The following is an 18,995-nucleotide window of genomic DNA, read 5'->3' as shown; positions in this document are numbered from 1 at the left end:
AAATATACCTGTCCCTCCAAACAGTTCTATTAATGTTGCAGAAGAGATTTAGATCCCTAGACTGAGTATTTCTGATGCCATTTGACTTGCTAATGTGCAGTAAATCCTTCAGTAATGGGTCGGAGGATGCCTTTTATGCCAGACGCAGGTCACCTCTTAGTAGTCTGTGGAATATCAAGTACAGAGACATGGCTTTGAGTCAGTCCATGTGGGACATGTTTTTTTGGCCTTGTATCCTTTTAGTAAGGTATCTCTGTGAGTGTTCCAATTTTTCCATGTGTCTGGACTTATGCATTCCAAAGAGGGCATTATATTCAATGATTGGCCTAATGAGGGCTGAGTAAAGGGGGACAATAACATCCACAGATCTAGATACAATATCTTTGATTATAACCTATGCAATATAGAAGGACTTTCTTACAACAGTAGGCACGTGTTGGACAAAAGTTAGGTCACTGTCTACATAAGTTTCCAAATCCTGAGCAACTGGGTCAACTCTTAGGAGAGTATTGTCAACACCGTAGTTCCCTGAGGTAGATAAAAAATGATACAATAATATATTTTTTGGCATTTAGTTTCAGACCATGATTCTGACACCAATTATTTATTTGAGACAGACTTTCATGCAGGATGGCTAAGTCACTTGAGGATTCAATGACTAATCTTAGCTTACAGTCATATACAGAGTTAGTGAGCCAGAGCCCTTTGGTATTGGCTTTTAATTCAGAAAAGTAGATGCCAAACAGAAGAGATTTGGCACAGAACCCTAGTGGACTCCACTGGTGACTGGTCTCTCTCTCTCTCTCTCTGGATGGAACTTCCCCTATTTTAGTTATCTGCATCTTACCTGTGAGCCATTTGGTTTATTCACAGTTTGTTTTAGCTTTTCTACTGTGCTTGAGTTGGGAATCATGTCAAAAGCTTTGGCTAGGTCGAGGTAAGCAGTGTGAACCGTTTTACCTTTTTCCATTGTTTTGGTGATCTTTTCAAAAAAATCCACTAAGCTGAGTAAGCATAATCTGTCCTGATTGATTAATTCCATGATAGGTCTTTTACATGGCTTTGGATATGAGGCTTGGCAAATGTATGGGTTTGTAATTGCCTGGGACTGTGGAATGTCCTCCCTTATATAAGCATGAGAATGACTGTAGCTATTCTCCATTGTATTAGTGCAAAATCTGTATGCAGACTGAGATCACACAATGTTGTTAGGAGTGTAGCTAAATCATGCTTCGTGCTGTTTAAGATGCATCCGAAGATATTGGCAGGACCCAGCAATGCAGTATTTTTAGGTTTTGATAACAATTTTAGGACTTGGTCTTGTGTGATAGCTGGAGATGAGGCAGTTTTAGATATCTCTTGAGGAAAAGACAAAGAGGCGAAATGGCGTAAAGTTAGAGCTAAGTATATCAGGTGCTAGGTTAGCCTTATCCTCAGCCTCTGTTTAGGTAACTTTCTTCACAATCAGCTCAGAGCATTGCTGCTTTATGCTTTTGAGATTATGAACAGAACTAAAACATGCCTTGTGATTGTCTTTGGCTTAGTTAGGTTATTTTAGTCTCAGACTTGGATTTGGTAGATTTTTATTAAGCTCCCGAGTTGCTTTATCTCAGTAACAAGGGCTGCAACATTCTGGGAATTATTCATCGTACATTTGGTCAAAATTCTTTTCATTTTATTATAAACCTTGTACATATTATGGTTTCACCAAGTGTGTTTCTTTCTGGGTTTGTCCTGCACTTATCCCTTTGGGCACAGCTGCATTTGTGCAGCTGTTTACATGCTGGTATAGTATGGTGATGTGCATTTCTGTGTATTCAGTTGACTTAACTGGGTTTGGTGGGGATTTGAAGCTTGTCAGTGAATCACTTAGGAGAAGGTAGTTTTACTAGAAGAAAGTTCTAAGGGTAGCTTGTGTGAAAGGAATCTCTGATTTCAGTTTTATTTCAAAGCAGACTGCATTGTGGTCAGATGTAACAAATGATGAAGTTACACAAGGGATGGTACAAGATGCTCCATGTTACTAAGGACAAGATCAAAGATGTTATTCCCCCTAGTGGTACTCTGACTAATTGATCCAAGGCATATCTACTGACAAAGTCCAGGTATCTCTGTGCTTGTCCTCTAGTGGTGGTGTAGATTTTCCATTCTGTAGTTGAATAATTAAGATGAGTTTAATACTGAGTGATTCTAGTTCCTATACATAGGCATTGTGACTTTCTTTTGTCACAGAGGGAGTTCTGTAGCTAGCTAATATTTGCTATGGGACCTTTCTTGTGGTTATTTGGACATGAAGAAGCTGCAGTGCATCATGCTGCTTTACAAACCTCGATGTGAGTCTCTTCTTGATGTAGATCAAAACTCCAACACTTTTTTCCCTACTAAGCAGTAGCTGGTTTAAACTTGTGGCAGGCATTACATCCTTGCATAGCCAGAGTGCTCTCTGCTATTGTAAACAATGTCTCAGTCACTACATAGACTTCAATGTCTTCCAGGGTGAGAAGGGCTTGTAGAGAGTGTAGTTTCTTGTTCAGGATCCTAACATTGATCAGCAACACCTTCATACTTTCCTTTGTTTTGTTTCGTTATGTTGATAAGTGCATCAGATTGGCATTGCCTAAAAAAGGCACTATGGTGCTGGACAATGCCTTTACCAATAATCAAGACTGTAGAAGGGACAGATGCAGGCCATCCCTTGTGAAACAGTGTGATCTGTTGATCATATCCTCCCAGGGTGACAAATATTGGACCCCCTTTAAATTATATCAAAAACTAAACTAGTTATTGAAGTAAATTATTTTTTGCCCATATCACAGCATTGTCTTTGAAGAAGGTAGAATGCTGCTCAGTGCTAGGCTCATGTCTGCCTTGGACATACAGTCTGAGAGCTCCATCTTGTCTCCCTGTATATAATCCAGGGAGGTGTACCTTGAGTCAGTGACTCTGGCATGAACTAGGACAGAGTCATACTGGTACATTCTGTTCAAGGACTTGAGTGTGTGCATGATCTGATTGATCCTGGCACCAGACAAGCAACTAATAATCACTCTTTCTTTGCTCAGGCTGGCAAGAGGCACATTTGTATTTCTTACAGTGGTGTCACCAATAAGAAGAATCTTTGGTTGGGTCGATGCCTGCTTTACAGGCTCAGCATCAGTGACTTTGGGACTCTGTGCTATGTGAAGAAGTAGACTTAATGTACTTTTAAATTAATCTTTAGAATCTCAGCATATAATAGATTATGTGTATTATGATAGCTTTGGAGAGATGTTACATGTGGTGTACCATACCACTCAACCTCTTAGAGCAAGAAATCTGTACAAATTTTATTTATTTATTTATTTTATTTTGACATTTGTTAGCTGGGTTTGTCATTTTCAGTGAAGACCCAAGGAGAAAAGCTCCAGAGAGTGACATACATTCTAAGAATACATACATGCATACATTAAAGCATAAACTGTGACATCACTTAATTGTGGAAGCATATGATACAAAATATTGGTACAATTTGGAGAAAAAAATTAAATCACATTTAAGGTAAGGAAATAGACAGGAATACATAGATCAACATGCAGATACAAAGAAATGTTACAGATAGAAATAAATAAGATGGGAAAAGAAATAGAAATGTAGTTAACGGGAATATGAGCAGAGGTGGTAACAAGGAAACAGATTGGGGGGGGGGCATGTGGGATTCTGGTAGGAACAGAACCACGAGTTTAAGAGGGTGACTTTTAGAGCTTTTTTGAAGGTATTTGAGTTCTGACACTGAAATGGAGCTTGTTTCAGGTTTGAGGTATCTGTAAAGAAGTTTACCAATGGTTCTTTTGGGCTTAGATACATGCAAGAGATGTTCATCAGAGCTACAGAGTGAGCATGTTGGGGTATAGTAGGATATAAGAGAAGAGAGAGCAGGGCAGGTAGTAGATTTGTTGAGGACATAGTGAGCTATATAAAGTTGTGATAGAAGGCATTGTTGGGGGAATTATAACTGCTGTAGGTTCTTAAGTGAAAGGCAGTGATGAAAGGTGTAAGGTTGGTTTGCAGAAAATCTTGCAACTTTGTTATAGGTGTGTTCAAGCTTGGACATTACAGTAGATTGTAAGTTGGTTAAGATGGGAGAGGCACAAAGGAGAATGTGAAGAAGGTAGGTTTTTGCAGTTGAGAGTTGGGAGCCTATAGTGAGAAATTGTTTGTTCCTGTAAAGCAGACCCAGTTTTTGGTGAGTTTTTTGATACAATGTTAAATGTAAAGGTCAAATTTTAATTGAATATCTATGATAGTACCAAGGAGCTTTGTGTGAGACTCTACGTTAATTATTGTGCTTTTAAGAGATGTAATGGTGAAGGTAGATTTGTGAGGAGAAAGGGATTTTGGAAGGAAAAGTAGAAGTTTATTTGGGGGGATTAAGTATGAGCTGGTTGTCTGTTAACCATCTTTCAACAGAATGGAGAGAATTTTGAGTATGTTTGTAAAATTGAGAGAGATTGTCAGAAGAGGAGATCATTGTAGAGTCGTCTGCATATTGTATTAGAGAGGAGTGACAGCAAGATGTATGAAGATTGTTAGTGAATATGTTGAATAGTAGAGGTTCAAGGATGGAGCCCTGGAGGCACCTTTTTGGATAGGCAAGAAAGGGGAGAAGGAGGTGAGCCACTTGACAGACTGCCATCTGTTGGTAAGTTAGGTGGAGAACCAATCTAGTGTGGAAGTGGAGAAGTTGAGGTCAGTTACTTTTGTTAGAAGCTTAGAGTGTGAGACTGTGTCAGAGGCTTTTGAGAGGTCGAGGAACAGATAGGAGACTAGGTTGTTGTTTCTAGCTTCAGTGACAGCGTGAGTAAAATATATTAGGGCTGTAGCAATACTATTGTTGGGGCAAAGGCCTTGTTGGGTTGCTGTAAGAAGATTTTTTTGATGAAGATAGTTGAGAAGTTGTGTATGGATGCATTTATGAGGAATTTTGAAAGTGGGGACAGTAAGGTTATGGGTCTTAAATTGGAAGGGAAAGTGTAGTTTCCTACTTTGTGTAGAGGTATGGTATAGAATGTTTTCCAGTTATCAGGAACTGTGGATTCTTGGATAAATCAGTTTATTAGTATAACGATTGGATAAACTATTGAGTCAATGGTGAGCTTTAGAAAGGGGGGAGGATAAATTATCAGTTAAAGGCAAACATGTCTTTAGTTTGCTGAGGAGAGATGTTATGCAAGCAGTGGGGACTGGCTTAACTGAAAAGTGGGTTTTGTTAGTTGGTGGGGGGTGGGGTTGGTGGTGGAGTCTCTCTGGGCTAGATTGCAGATGAAGTTGATAAAGGAGGAGTTAAGAAAGGGCAGAGTTTAGGTGTGGTGGGATTTCCAGGGTGAAGAATTTATTGATAGTGTTCCAGAATTTTTGGGGATTGGAGTGGTGGTTAGTTTGTGGCTTTTGGTAGAAATTTTTCTTGTTGTTATTAACCTGCTTTTTGGTATGGGTTTCTGAGTTCTGTGTAGTATTGAAGGTACGTAAGGATTTTGTTTTTAGCCAGGTTTTCCAGACATTGTTTCTTTTATTCTTTAGAGAGTGAGTGTCTTGTGTAAGCCAGGGAGCAAAGCATGATTTTACCCTTATTTTCCTTAGGAGTGTTAGGGAGTTAAGAATATCTAGAAAGATGTGGTTGAATTTTAGTACAGCATCATTAAGGGGAAGGTTAAGGAGGAAGGACCATTTGATGGAGGGTAGTTTGTTGTTAAAAGTAACAGGGAGACATGCACAGTTGGAGGGAGTATCTATAGCTACAGGTGGGCAGGTGGTCACTTAAGGTATCAGGCAGTTTGCAGGGGTTGTGATAGAGATTTGGATTTGATGATAGGATCCAGTCCAGAATAGAACTAGTACTGGAGTGTTTGTTCATGAGGGTTGGAGTTGTGATTAGTTGGGAGAAGCCATGAAGATTAATGATGAAGTTGGAGGAGTCAGTAGTTAGTTTTTTCCAATGAATCTTTACATCAACCAGGATGAGTGTTTCATAGGGTATGGAGTGAGAGATCCACGAAAGGACATGTTCAAGAATGGGGATGTTATCTGGTGGGATAAAAATGGCAGTGATTGCAAACTTTTTGTGTATGTTTAAATAACAATTTACTATAAGTAGCTCAGCTAGTTGTTTATTATAAGTAGTTCAGCTGGGTGAAAGTTAGGGAGTAAGATAGATTGGAGAGATTAAGTCAAAGAAAAATTTATTGGTGATCAGATATACACAGCAATGCAAACTTGAACAAAATTACGTTGCTTTGGTCCCCGTGCAAAACATAACAGTGAACACATTGAGTGACAATAAAATTAATGCGCATAAATTAATAATTAAAATATTAACAACACAATAAATTATCACAATTGGGCAGGAAGACATTAGACAATGTTATACTAGTAGGTAATGCAAAAGCTATGACTTCACATTGTGATTGCTTAGATATTACACTTTGAAGTGGTTACCAAAGCCATAGATGAGGATAAGGTGGTTCACACAGTCTATCTAGATCTTGCCAAGGAGTTCAACACCATCCCCCACACTAGAATTATAGATAAACTCACTAAACTAAGTATAAATCCCTATATCACAAGATGGGTTGCCAACTGGCTCGCTGACAGAACCCACACTGTGAAAGTAGCAGACTCGAAATCCAACTTCAGACCAGTGACAAGTGAAGTACCACAGGGTTCAGTTCTGGGTCCTCTCCTGTTTGGTATCTACTTCTGTGAAGTACAGGCTAACACAGAAGGTCTTTGGCTAACAACGTTTGCAGATGACTGCAAACTAGGAGCCATAATCAAAACTCCTAACAATGTAGACATCCTACAAAAGGGCCTCACTGAGACAGATGCCTGGTGTCAAAGCCATGGCCTCAAGCTCAATGCCAAAAAGTGCATTGTCATCCCTTTTGGTAAAAACTCTGTATCCATGAACTAGCACATAGGCGGTAGTCTACTTAACACCAAAAGTGTGATAAGAGACCTTGGGACACAGGTGGACAGTAGTCTCTCCTTTGATAATCACATTGCCACAGTAGTCAGGAAATCCTTCTACGTGGCACACCTCATCACAAAAGGTTTCTCATCCAGGAAAAAAGAGGTAATTGTTCCCCACTACCCATCACTCATTAAACCCATTATAGAGTACAACTTGGTATGTACCTTACAAGACATGTACAACAACTGGAAAGGCTGCAGAAATACCTCACAAAGAGGATTAACGGCCTCAAACAGATGCCCTACGCAGACCGTATCAAAAAACTCCAGCTTTACTCGGTCGCGTATTGCCTACTCAGAGGCGATCTCTGCCTAACATACAAAGTTATGTCAAACCCAGAGCTGTTGGACATGCTCCACTTAAAGAAATCCCAATCCCTCCAAGCTACACGCTATAGGGACCTAAACCTTGTCACCACAATAAACAGTACATGCTGAAGGGATAGAGTCATGTCCCAGAGACTTCCCATACTCTGGAACAAACTACCTATCTATATCAAACAAAGCTCCTCATTAGCACTCTTCAAGACAAATCTTGATGATTGGATGGGAGATAGGAAATTCACCATGGGGATCACTTCTGTGGCTCTGCTTGACAGGGGCACAGGAAAATAATTTTCTTGGGTGGCAAAAGCCAGGGTACCATTTAGCTAGGCTTATATAAGCCCTAGAGCCAATAGCCTAGTACCTACCTATGAACCTATCAGTTGTGGTATGATATATTCTGATGTTCATATTGCACATGTATGGAGTGGTGACTCACTCCTGACAATTGCACATTCGGGAAATAATTGCATAAGAAGTCAGGCTAAATATATCAGTTATTGAAGCAATTTGCCTTTGTGATTACTATAGATGATACTTACAGCAAGTGGCATATTGATCTAGATATTCGCTGTCATGCTTGACATTCAAGTTCAGCAGCCTTATGGATAGAGGGAAGAAGGTCCTGTTCAGTCTATATGTTTTTTTGTGTAACATGCGATAACGCCAGCCCGAGGAAAGGTGGAAGTACATGCCATGGGCAGGGTGAGTGGGATCGTCTATTATCTTCCTAGGCCTTCCCATACACTGAGTCATGTGCAGATCATTCATGGATGGGAGCAAGGAACCAATGACTTTTTCTGCTGTCCTTACTTCCCTCAGGAGAGCCTTGTGGTCAGATGCTTTGCAGTTACCATACCAAACTATAATGTTATTTGAGAAGATCCTCTCAATAGTCCCCCTGTAGAAGGCTTTGAGGATGGACTGAGACAGGTTTGCCTTCCTCACTTTCCATAGGAAGTGCAGACGTTGTTGTGTCTTCTTCACTGTGTGGCTAATATGAGTCGACCAGGATAGGTCATCTGAGATGTGCACCCCCTGGAACTTGGTGTTTTTGACCCTTTCCACTGCCACTGCCTTAATTTCCAGAAGTTGATGCATCTCCTGTGTCCTCCTGAAGTCCACTGTTAATTATTTGGTCTTGCTTACATTTAAGGCCTCCACTTCATTCCTGTAGGCTGTTTCCTCAACATTTCTGACAAGACCTATGACAATGGTATCATCCGCAAACTTGGTGATTTTGTTGGATTCATGCTTGGCCATGCAGTCATGCATCAACAAGGTGAACAGCAGAGGGCTAAGGATGCAGCCATGAGGGATACCTGTGCTCAGTGTAATACTGATTGAATTGTTATTTCCCACACATACTTTTTGGGGGTATTTTGATGAGAAAGTCCAGTATCCAGTTACATAGAGGGTATTGATGCCCAGCTGGATCAGCTTTGATATCAGATTCTGGGGGATGACAGTGTTAAAGGCGGAACTAAAATTGATGAACAGCATACTGACATAGCAATTCTTATTCTCTAGATGTACCAAGGATTCATGAAGTGCTGTAGCTATTGCATCAGCTGTGGAGCGGTTAGATCTATAAGCAAACTGTAACGTATCCAGTGTTGCAGGTAGGCTTGAAGAGATATGGTTCTTGATCAACCGCTCAAAATACTTAATTACTGTTGATGTAAGTGCAACTGGCTGGTAATCATTTAGGCTTGTCAGTTGTGATTTCTTGGGTAAGGGAATGATTGTCATATTTTTGAAGCAACTGGGTACAATGGCTAGTTGCAGGGATGTGTTGAATATATCTGTTAGTACAGTGGACATTTAAGTAGCACAGTCTCTTAGAACCCTTCCCATAATATTATCAGGACCAGCTGCTTTTCTTGGGTTTACTCATCTCAGGGTCTTCAGAACATCAGATGTTCTTCGACAAACCACCTTCTCACCCTGTTCGACAGAGAGCTTATTTGGCAGTTTTGTTGTCCATATCAAACCTGCTGAAGCAGGTGTTTAGTTTGTTCAGAAATTCTGTGTTGTCATCACATGGGGATGATACAGGCCTGTAGTCGGTTATGGCTTATATGCTTTGCCAGAGATGTCTAGAGTCTCTTTGGCTAGAGAAGTGCCCCTGAATTAGGGCATCCTTGTCTTTAGATTTAATGCAGCTTTTCGTGCCTTTAGGAGCTCATATACTTCACCAGATAGCCAAGGTTTCTTATTAGCACGCATGGTGATAACATTTGATGACTGTTACATCATCAACACATTTTGAAATATAGGCCATTACAGATTCTGTATACTCCTCCAGGTCAATATGGTGGTTATTTTTAGCTGCCTCTCTAAACACCGACCAGTTTGACATTCAAAGCAGTCCTGTAGTGCCAAGACTGCTCCCTCAGGCCATATCCTTACTTGTTGGGTTGTAGGTTTTCCCCTTTTCAGCAGTGGTGAGTATGCAGGAATCAGCATGATGGCCAGATGGTCTGAGTTGCCCAGATGTGGATTAGGTACTGCTTTGTAGGCTAGTTTTACATTTGTGTACACCTTATCCAGAGTGTTCTCCCCTCTTGTTGCAAAGTTCACATGTTGATAGTAAAGGGGTAATGCAGATTTCAAGTCAGCTTGATTGAAATCACCTACAATTATATGGGCAAACTCAGGGTTCTTATTCTGGAGGTCATTTATTGACAGGTACAGAATATTCAATGCCATGCTGATATTAGCACTAGGGGGATGTAAACAACTGTTATGCTCACTCAATTGAATTCCCTAGGCAAGTAGAAGGGCCTGCATTTTAGTGACATGAACTCAATGTTCTGTGAGCAGTGAGAGGTGATTATTTCACAGTTTGTACAGCAGCTGTTGTTGATATACACACAAACACCCCCTCCATGAGATTTACCACAGAGAGACTGATTTCTGTCAGCATGAAATAATGACATCTTCTCCGCATATATTGTTAAGTTGTTCAGTGTAGAATATAGCAACTCCTCCTCCTTTTTTAGAATCCTATCCAGACCGAGAATATTATAACCTGGGGGGGGGGGGGTCCTTATCAGATATATGTGTTTTTGCCAGGTCTCAAACAGAGTTATGATATCTGGAGATTTGACCTCAGTGATTTTTGTTAAGGACGCTTTGAATGTTCATTGATAGAATGGTTAAGTTTTTAGATGTGGGAGAGGAGGCAGGATAACAAATCCATAATGAATGGGGGAAAGTCCCAAAAATATGAACAGTTTTTAAAGATTGCTTACAAACTTAGAAAGTTGATACAAAAATAGGTTTTGTATTAGTGTGAATTGTATGAAGGACATGAAGTCTAAAACTCACATTTCTGCCATTATTTTCTCACTTCAGTCCTCAATGATTTGACAGAAAACCACAATTTTGGAGAAACAAACAAAAAATATGAGGCAAAAATGTGGACATTCTATGAAAATATGGACTGCTTAGAGGTATGTGATGCACTGCTGATGATTTTGCTGTCTTGATTTTACTGTGTATAAGATTTTTGCTTCCAAGCTCTGATACACACACACACACACACACACACACGTATATATATATATATATATATATATATATATATATATATATATATATATATATATATATATATATATATACACACACACACAACACACACACCTCTCTCTCACACAGTGTTATGCAGTTTGAGGAATAGATGATCATCAGACAGCATGAGACAGTTCTTACACTGTCTCAAGATACCCATCTCAGTTAGGCTGGCTAGAGAATTTGTAGGGAAGTGCTGGTCCATGATACCAACAGGAATGATGCTGGGAGAAGGGGCAACAATAACCGTTTGGAGTTTGGTTTTAGAATAATGTTTGGGTGGACTTGCTACTGGGTATTTAAATTTTAGTACAAAACAACTAGCCTGGTAACCTCCTTTTGCCACCAGTAAGAACCAGTAAGCTAATTATCTCCATAGAAGAACATCTGATTAGATATACATGTGAAGTTTGGTTTAAAACACTACAACAATATGATGGTTTGTCTAGAGAAAGTCAGTATCTCTGTATACTACTAGGAGCACAGGAAGTGGCAGAGATTAGTTTAATATAACTTCTAATGCTGGACCCCACTTCTATCTGGAAGTATGCACATGTATTTCCTGTCATTCTTTAGAAACATATTAAATTAGTATACTTGCTTGGCTTTTAGAATTGATAGTTGAGAGCGGTAGGGTTGTTCCTGCATATAATACATACTAGCCAATCCCCCGCTCCCACCCCAAGACTGTATACAGTTTACTAGTAAGGAAAGCTTGCTGATCCATTGAGCTAGTGGATTTTGGCTGCTTATGTAGTCAGTTTACTGTGAAAAGCAGGACACTTTACTCAACTGTTGTTACAGTGAGCACCTGATGCAGCTTTACTTTCACATATCAGTGTTAACCATAATCTCAATGCACATATTAAAGTACAGAGTTTTTAGAAGGTGGATACAATATAATATTTTAAGCAAAACTCTTGGAAAAAAGGACATCACTGCATAGAATTACTTGAGTACTACTAATATGTCATTTTTTATGCTACATCAAATGAAACTAGTTCACTGTTTCCTGAAGGGATTAATGCAACAAGCTTTTCACTTCTGATCTTCCTTGGCTAATACAGTCATCAGTGAAATGCTTGTTAGTAGAGAAGAAGAATAACAGAGCACTAGAATCTCATGATTTCTTTACATCTGACTATCGTGGCCAAGAGTGAAGGTTTTCTAGTCATTTGTGCCCTGATAATTGCAATGTCAAGAAGCAGGAGTGTAATCATATGTGTTTCTTTGTGATTTGTTATAAACAGCATTATGATCATATCTGTTAATTTACAACAGATTATTGTTACCCTCTGTCTTTATAACTGCTCACTTCTAAATTGACAGTGCATGCAGAATCGAGAATTTTTTTTGTTGCTTTTTTTTTTTTTTGTATTTTTACTTCTCCACTGCCCAGCGAGTTATAAGAAGTGCTTTCTCTGTAAGCCTTATCATTCTCCTACTCATGCCTAAAACTGCCAAAAGGATGAGTATGCAATGGCACAGTATGAGGGCTTTTTCTCCCACTTTATGTGAGTAATATTACCCCCTGTATCTCTACCCTCCCTTGTGGGCAGATGTTTCTATCTCATCTGTGGTCTTCACTGTGGATTCATCCTGGGGCCCATGCTCCCAGCCCTCACCAGTTGCCATTAGTAAAGATTGCAGTCTCTGCCTCTTCTTTCTTGTGCCTGTCTAGCCATCTGCTCCTGCACTTTGACCACTAATTGAACCCACGTCATCTGGGTCATAGTCAGGCCGCAAACTTTATGTCACAACATTGTTTGCTAAGTACCTTTCTCATAAGTTTGTATCTTCAGTCTGCTGGAATGACTAATCTTACTTTGTAGGAGAAACTACAGCAGCACTAAAACCACAGATATAAATTATCTTAGTGCTTCCTTTTTCAGGTACAGAATTTACTGCAGTATTCACAGCAACATATACGAGTCTTTAATGTTACATTTTCAAAATGTCTCTGACTTCAATCTCATGTCAGCATATTCCAAACCAAGGTCTTATTGTGAAGTCCTTTACTCTGAAAAGGGCACAATTCTGTTCAGAGATAAAGCATTGGTTCTCCAGTTTGCTTTCTAGCTGGTTATCTTCAGTGCAGACTGTGCACGTTTTGCCTGTATTAGCATAGATGAAATGTTGCTGGATGCTTCAACTTCATTCCACATCTCAAAAACATGCAGGCAACAGGACTATTCATAATTGCGTGCAGTCTTCATGCGAGTTTGAATATGTACATGTGTCTAGTGATGCACTAACATCCTATCCAGGATTAATTCTCTTTGCTGTACCCCTTTGCTGCTAGAAAAGTTCTAGCTCCCCTTCAGCCCGAACAGGATAAAAATGGATATTAGAAGATGCAAGAATGATAGAATAAATGAATATTTCTGTAGCAAATAACTTATGATTTCTATAAAACATATGAAAAATACATCACAGAAAGCCAAGCACTATCTCCAATAAATAGCAAAAATGTACAACCTATGTACAGATCTAGATAGGTTTAAATTAGAATGGGAAGTTATGCATCTTGCAGCAGTGCCCTTCTTCTCCCATGAAGATCAGAGTGTCTCACAAAACTACCTTACTTATAGTATTAACATTGCAGCAGCCTTAACTAATGGGTTGTATATGTAAATAATATGTAAAAGGAACCCACAGAGTTTTTGGAAGACTGATTTTCCAAAATCTGCCTTGTTTGAGATTGGATATATAGTTTGTAATGTTTGAAAAAATAACTAATTCATCACCAGAATGCATCTTCATAGATATCTTTGGGCAGAAAAGTTTCCAAACAAAGTCTGAGAAGATGCTACCTTTATAGTATTTTATAGGCATCTTGGTCAGAAAGTTTTCTAAAAAAAAAAGCATTAGAACTTGCTATTATAGGTTCATGTGTTCAGAGATAAATGCTAGGCTAGCTGCTCTTGCAGGCCATTTTGAGCCTAACCAGTTTCCCTTTTTGTTCTCGAATTAAACTATGCAATTTGGTTAGAGACTGACTTTATCCCATAATCGATGATTATATATTACCACTAATGAGAATAACTGGGATCATACCATAGATAATTTGAGGGAACCCATGCATGGGATAAGGCATTTAGGAGTTTCCTCTTAGTAATACAGGGGGCATTACTGGGGTAAATTTTCTTTTGTTTCCCATTAATAGATCCAAGTTGTGCTTGAATATGTACAAGGATGGACTTTGTTTTATGTGATGGGAAGTGTGTTCCGAAACAGTGGAATCATCTGCAAGACATACCTGTCCCTCCAAACCATTCTGTTGATGTTGCAGAAGAGGTTTAGATACCTAGACAGGGTATTGTATTTCTGATGCCATTTGACTTGTTGATGTGCAGTAAATCTGTCAGTATTGGACTGAAGGATGCCTTGTATGCCAGACACAGGTAACATCTTGGCAGTTGATTTGTGTAGTACATGTTGTTTTGGCCTTGTATCCTTGTAGTAAGGTATCTCTGTGGGTATTCCAGTCATTCCATGTGCCTAGACAGATACATGCCAAAGTGAGCACTGTACTCAATGACTGGCTAGTGAGACCTGATTAAAGGGGGGCAATGACATCCCTAGATCTAGACACAATCTGTTTGTTTATAAGCTGTGTAATATAGAATGACTTTCTTATAACAATAGACACATGTTGGTCAAAAGTTAGGTCACTAATTACATAGGTTCCCAAATCCCAAACTACTGGGTTAACTCTTGGGGTGTATTGACAATGTGGTAGTTCCCTGGGGTAGATGACTTCCCAATGGATACAACATTGCATCTTTTGCAATTTAGTTTCAGTCCATATTCTGGTAGACCTTACAATACTTACCATACAAACAGCTTTGGAGTTACCAAGATATTTTTTAGAAAATCTGCTTGAAGGTAGTTATACACTGTTTGCCATTATCACAGGATACAAGTATGCTTGATTTTCGTGGAGTAGTTGCCCTATCCTAGTCTTAGTTACTTGTAAAATCTAGGAGTATGCCATAGTCCCTTCCCTTTGTTCTCCTGTTTTAACAATTGAATAGGTTTTAGTTTCTTGATGGCTGGAAACAGTAAGCTTACCTAGTCTGACATATCAATCAACAGTACACCTTCATTTTCCTCCCCTTGTTTGACTGGGTCATAGCAGTTAGTTTGATTAACTGGAGCATTTAAAAAGCTTAGTTCAAGTGATGTGATACTCTAAAATGTTAAGCTTGACAGAGATAATGTAGAATGGGTGGCTGGATTGCAACTTCAGTGGTAAATGGCATGAAATAGCTGTTGCAGATCTTCCCATATTTTATTTTGTAGTTGGATTATTCCTTCTGTTTATTATATCTGTGTTACCCATGTTTCAGAAAATAAACCAATAAAATAAAAAAGTTACACTATTAACTGAAGAGAGCAGCAGTGAAGTTTGTAAGAACTTTAATATTAAGAACTTTCATCTTTTCATGTAACCAAGACTTCTTCAGAATAAATTTAGTACAGCTTCAGAATAAAGACTTCTACAGAATAAATTTAGTGCAGCATACATCACATTTATAGGATCGCTGGTCAAATGATAAATTTATGCTGACCAATCACTGTCTTTTGTAGTGTGTTTACCTTTACGATGCTTATTAATGAAGTAGTCATTTAATCCTGGAATCACTGTTACTTTTAACATTCCATTTTGATTTGAAACCTCTTTGTGTAATGTCCAGTTCAGCAGTATCTAAAACAAAAAACACGGATTTACTAAAGTTGTCAAATGTAATACTGTATTTAGATAATGCATTCTTTTTTGTATGTCTTTTCTTAATTGCAAGTACACGTTTGTAAATATGTTGACTCATCTTTCTTTTAGTCTTGTCAATATAAAAAGCATCTTACATGTCACAGTTTGACAGATAGTCCCACTTAAACAATTACAACAAATCTTTGCTGTAAGAGTTGAAGGACAACAGATTGGTAACATAAGGGTCAAAATTTATAAATCTACATTAATGGCAAAAACAAATTTTTAAATGCCAGCACCTTTTTGAGAAAACATTTTAATTATGTTGTTATTCTTTTCTAACATATATGCCATATTACAAGTGAATTTGTTGAGAGAAACAATTTTTATCCCAACTGTCTGGAAGAAATCAGAGCACTCCCTCAATATTTTTCAATTATCTTAAATAATGCTCATAATAGAAGGGGTGTCCACATTTTAACTTATGGTCACTGATGAAAACCATCTGTCATTTGTTTACGTCTCTGCTTTACCTTTGTTGTAAAATATAGTTATTGTGTAAAATAGAGACAGGCTTGCTGAGTTATCCACAACTCCTTGAGAAATGACAGAATTCTTGTTGTGCTTGTATCCCCTTCCCCTTCCTAAAGCAGTGTCAGTGACTCAACAGGTTGCACACTCACATTTTGTGCTGGAAGACCAGAAGGCTGAGGATATATTCCCACTCAAGGTGATTGGATTGCTGACACTGCAGTGCATCATGAAGGGTGTACTGCACTCATGTGACATTCTTCAGGTAAGGTCTTTAACCGAGGACCCATCTGCTTGGGTTGGTGGTAGCTCAGGTAGCTGTAAAATATCTCATGGTTCCTATCAAGTAGAGTTGGGAAATTGCGTTGATGCCCTGTCCAAATTTCCCCTGGTAGTATAAATACCACTGCAAGTCTCCCCTGAAAAGAGGCCACTAGCCTAGAACGTGGCAACGATATGCAAATTATATCAACAAAGTACATATAACAATGTGTAAATTTGTAAAAGTTGAAATTCAAAAACATTCTTCCAGTATTATCAGAACCAAATTGGAATATGAGAAGCTGTAGCTGCCCCCATGGCTACCAGATTACATTGATGATAATATTCTTACGAAAAAAGTAATACAAAAATTGCTAATTCATGAAAACCACTATTGCAAAACCACTACCAAGCATCAAGAATTTCTAAAGTAACCTATACCTGTATTGTGGTTGCATAAAAGGACACAGGCTCTTAATATTAATGTTTCTGCAAACTTTATTAGTGCTCTCTGGAATTCTTACTTTGACATTTAATTGTTTTGTTCCTTCTGTTCATTGTTGTGTACCTGGAATAATCCATACACTTCTACATCCAGAAGATTGATTGTAAAGTCTCTACGAATACCTTCAGTTCCACTGGTAATTCAAACTGCAGCTTCTCTACTTTCCAGATGACAGATACTGTAAATGGAAATTGTAGTTTAAGATATCATAGCTGGAAACTTTAACTGGAAAGAAAGGACTCATTATTTAGCTTTTAACTTTTAACTTTGTAGACTGGGGTAAGCTTTACCACATGCCAGTAACTTAAATTATTTGGGAAGTATCTTTAAGACTTTTATTTAGCCATGGTTACTCCTACAGGATGGGAAGCTGCTGTACAAATATCACTGCTGTTTTTGCCAATTAGATTTAGCTACAGTCCAACTAAATACTGTATTTGAGAATGTTGCTCACAGGAAGGAGGCTAGAGTTTCTAATGCAAGGAATTAATTTATTTAATTATTTGGCTAAGTCTTTGAACCTGTCGCTCTCCATGGTTAAGTGTCACAGTGGGGAAAACTATGATTTGTTGCATGCTTCTTTTTTGTTTTCTAATGTTAGTGTATCTTTAAGTATAGTCTTATATCACTGACACTACTACTTTAGCTGTTGTTTAGTTCACATTTTACTTTATATCATCTCTGTGGTTGGGCTATTCAAAACAAGTTAAATAGGTTGGTTTTAACTTTTTATTTCCTACTTTTTTCTTTTTATCTAAGTTTGTGGACCTCAGCAGAAGTATATTTATTGACTGGGGTTGAGAGAACAGAATTCCAAAATCTGGGATGTGGGGATGGGAGTGGGCTTCTGCCTTCAAAAATACCATTTAGTGAATTTTCTGTAATGTTTGATTATGATATTTTTGCAGTTTCTTTATTTTATGTTTTTGGTTATTAAAGCTGTGATCATTTTATTCTTGATTAACTGCAAGTTGTAGTTTCATCATTGCTGCATAACAATAACGTTATTCACCAAGACTGTTGAATGATTGCTGACCTATTTTTGGAGAAGGCTCTGGTTACTGCCTCTAAGATTTCTCCTAATGTTTACAGATGTGCACATGATACACATTTTCGTTTTGCAGGTCTAAAGATGTTAATTTCAATGTTAGATTATAAACTTGAACAGTGTTATTGTGACAGTATTTTGGCATGTATCTAAGGTTAGAAACCTAGCTGTTTCACATTGACAATATTGATATTTTTTTTAGTCTTGATGCTGAGTAGTCAGCCAGCCCTTCCTGCATCCACTTTTGTATTTCTGCTGTCCCAGTATCTATTATAAATAGTTATTTAGTTGAGTTTAATTATTTGTTGTTTAACAGTCTTGGCCACAAATCACACTTCTGGAAATTTTCTGTGAAAATGTAATTTCTGACGTTTCAAACTGATGGCACAGCTTTGCAAAGAACTGAAAAAAGTGACCCTGTATCAGTTTGAAATATGAAGCATGAGACCTAACTTCAGTGGCACAGCGCATAAAAGCAATGAAAGCTAAAACTGGATGATTTCATGCTGACAAAGGATTATGAGAAATGTAAGATTGCCCATCTGCTTTTACTGGTTGCTGCACTGATTATCTCTCGAAGATCTGCTGTTAAAGGGGGGGGGGGGGCATTTCTTATACCTATCCTAGCCTTCCAAAATTGTGAAGTTGTATATTATACCAAATTGCAGAACTGATTCATTTATTGATGTTTTCAACAGGGTTATCTACAATATATCAAGAGCCTGCCAATTAATGACATTCCTGAAATATTTGGCCTGCATGACAATGCTAACATTACTTTTGCTCAGAATGAAACCTTTGCTCTCCTTAATGCAATTATCCAGCTTCAGCCCAAGGCTTCAACTAGTGGCGGTAAAGCAAGAGAAGAGGTATGTAGCTTCAAGGAGCTATTTTGTTCATTTATATGTTATATTATTCCAAATACACTCTTCATATGTGCCCTTGATTGTGTTATAGTGAAGTTAAAAGCAAATTTATAATATATAATAGCTGGTTGTCTGTTAAGAATGTAAAATAGCATACTGTTC

The 18,995-nt window shown here is 38.3% G+C and overlaps 1 protein-coding gene across 1 annotated transcript in view; it reads left to right on the top strand.

Moving 5' to 3' along the window:
• Positions 1–18,995, top strand: part of DNAH1 (dynein axonemal heavy chain 1) — a 5,225,710-nt gene that overhangs the window by 4,860,026 nt on the left and 346,689 nt on the right. Inside the window, exon 74 of the mRNA XM_044076389.1 lies at positions 18,666–18,836. Within this exon, the coding sequence (XP_043932324.1) occupies positions 18,666–18,836 (171 nt within the window). The remainder of the gene's footprint in view (positions 1–18,665; positions 18,837–18,995) is intronic.

This window comes from Protopterus annectens, chromosome 7.part0 (genome assembly GCF_019279795.1).
Source record: "Protopterus annectens isolate FY-2018-M chromosome 7.part0, PAN1.0, whole genome shotgun sequence".
Classification (NCBI taxonomy): Eukaryota; Metazoa; Chordata; order Ceratodontiformes; family Protopteridae; genus Protopterus; species Protopterus annectens.
This window is presented reverse-complemented; position numbering and strand designations above follow the sequence as displayed.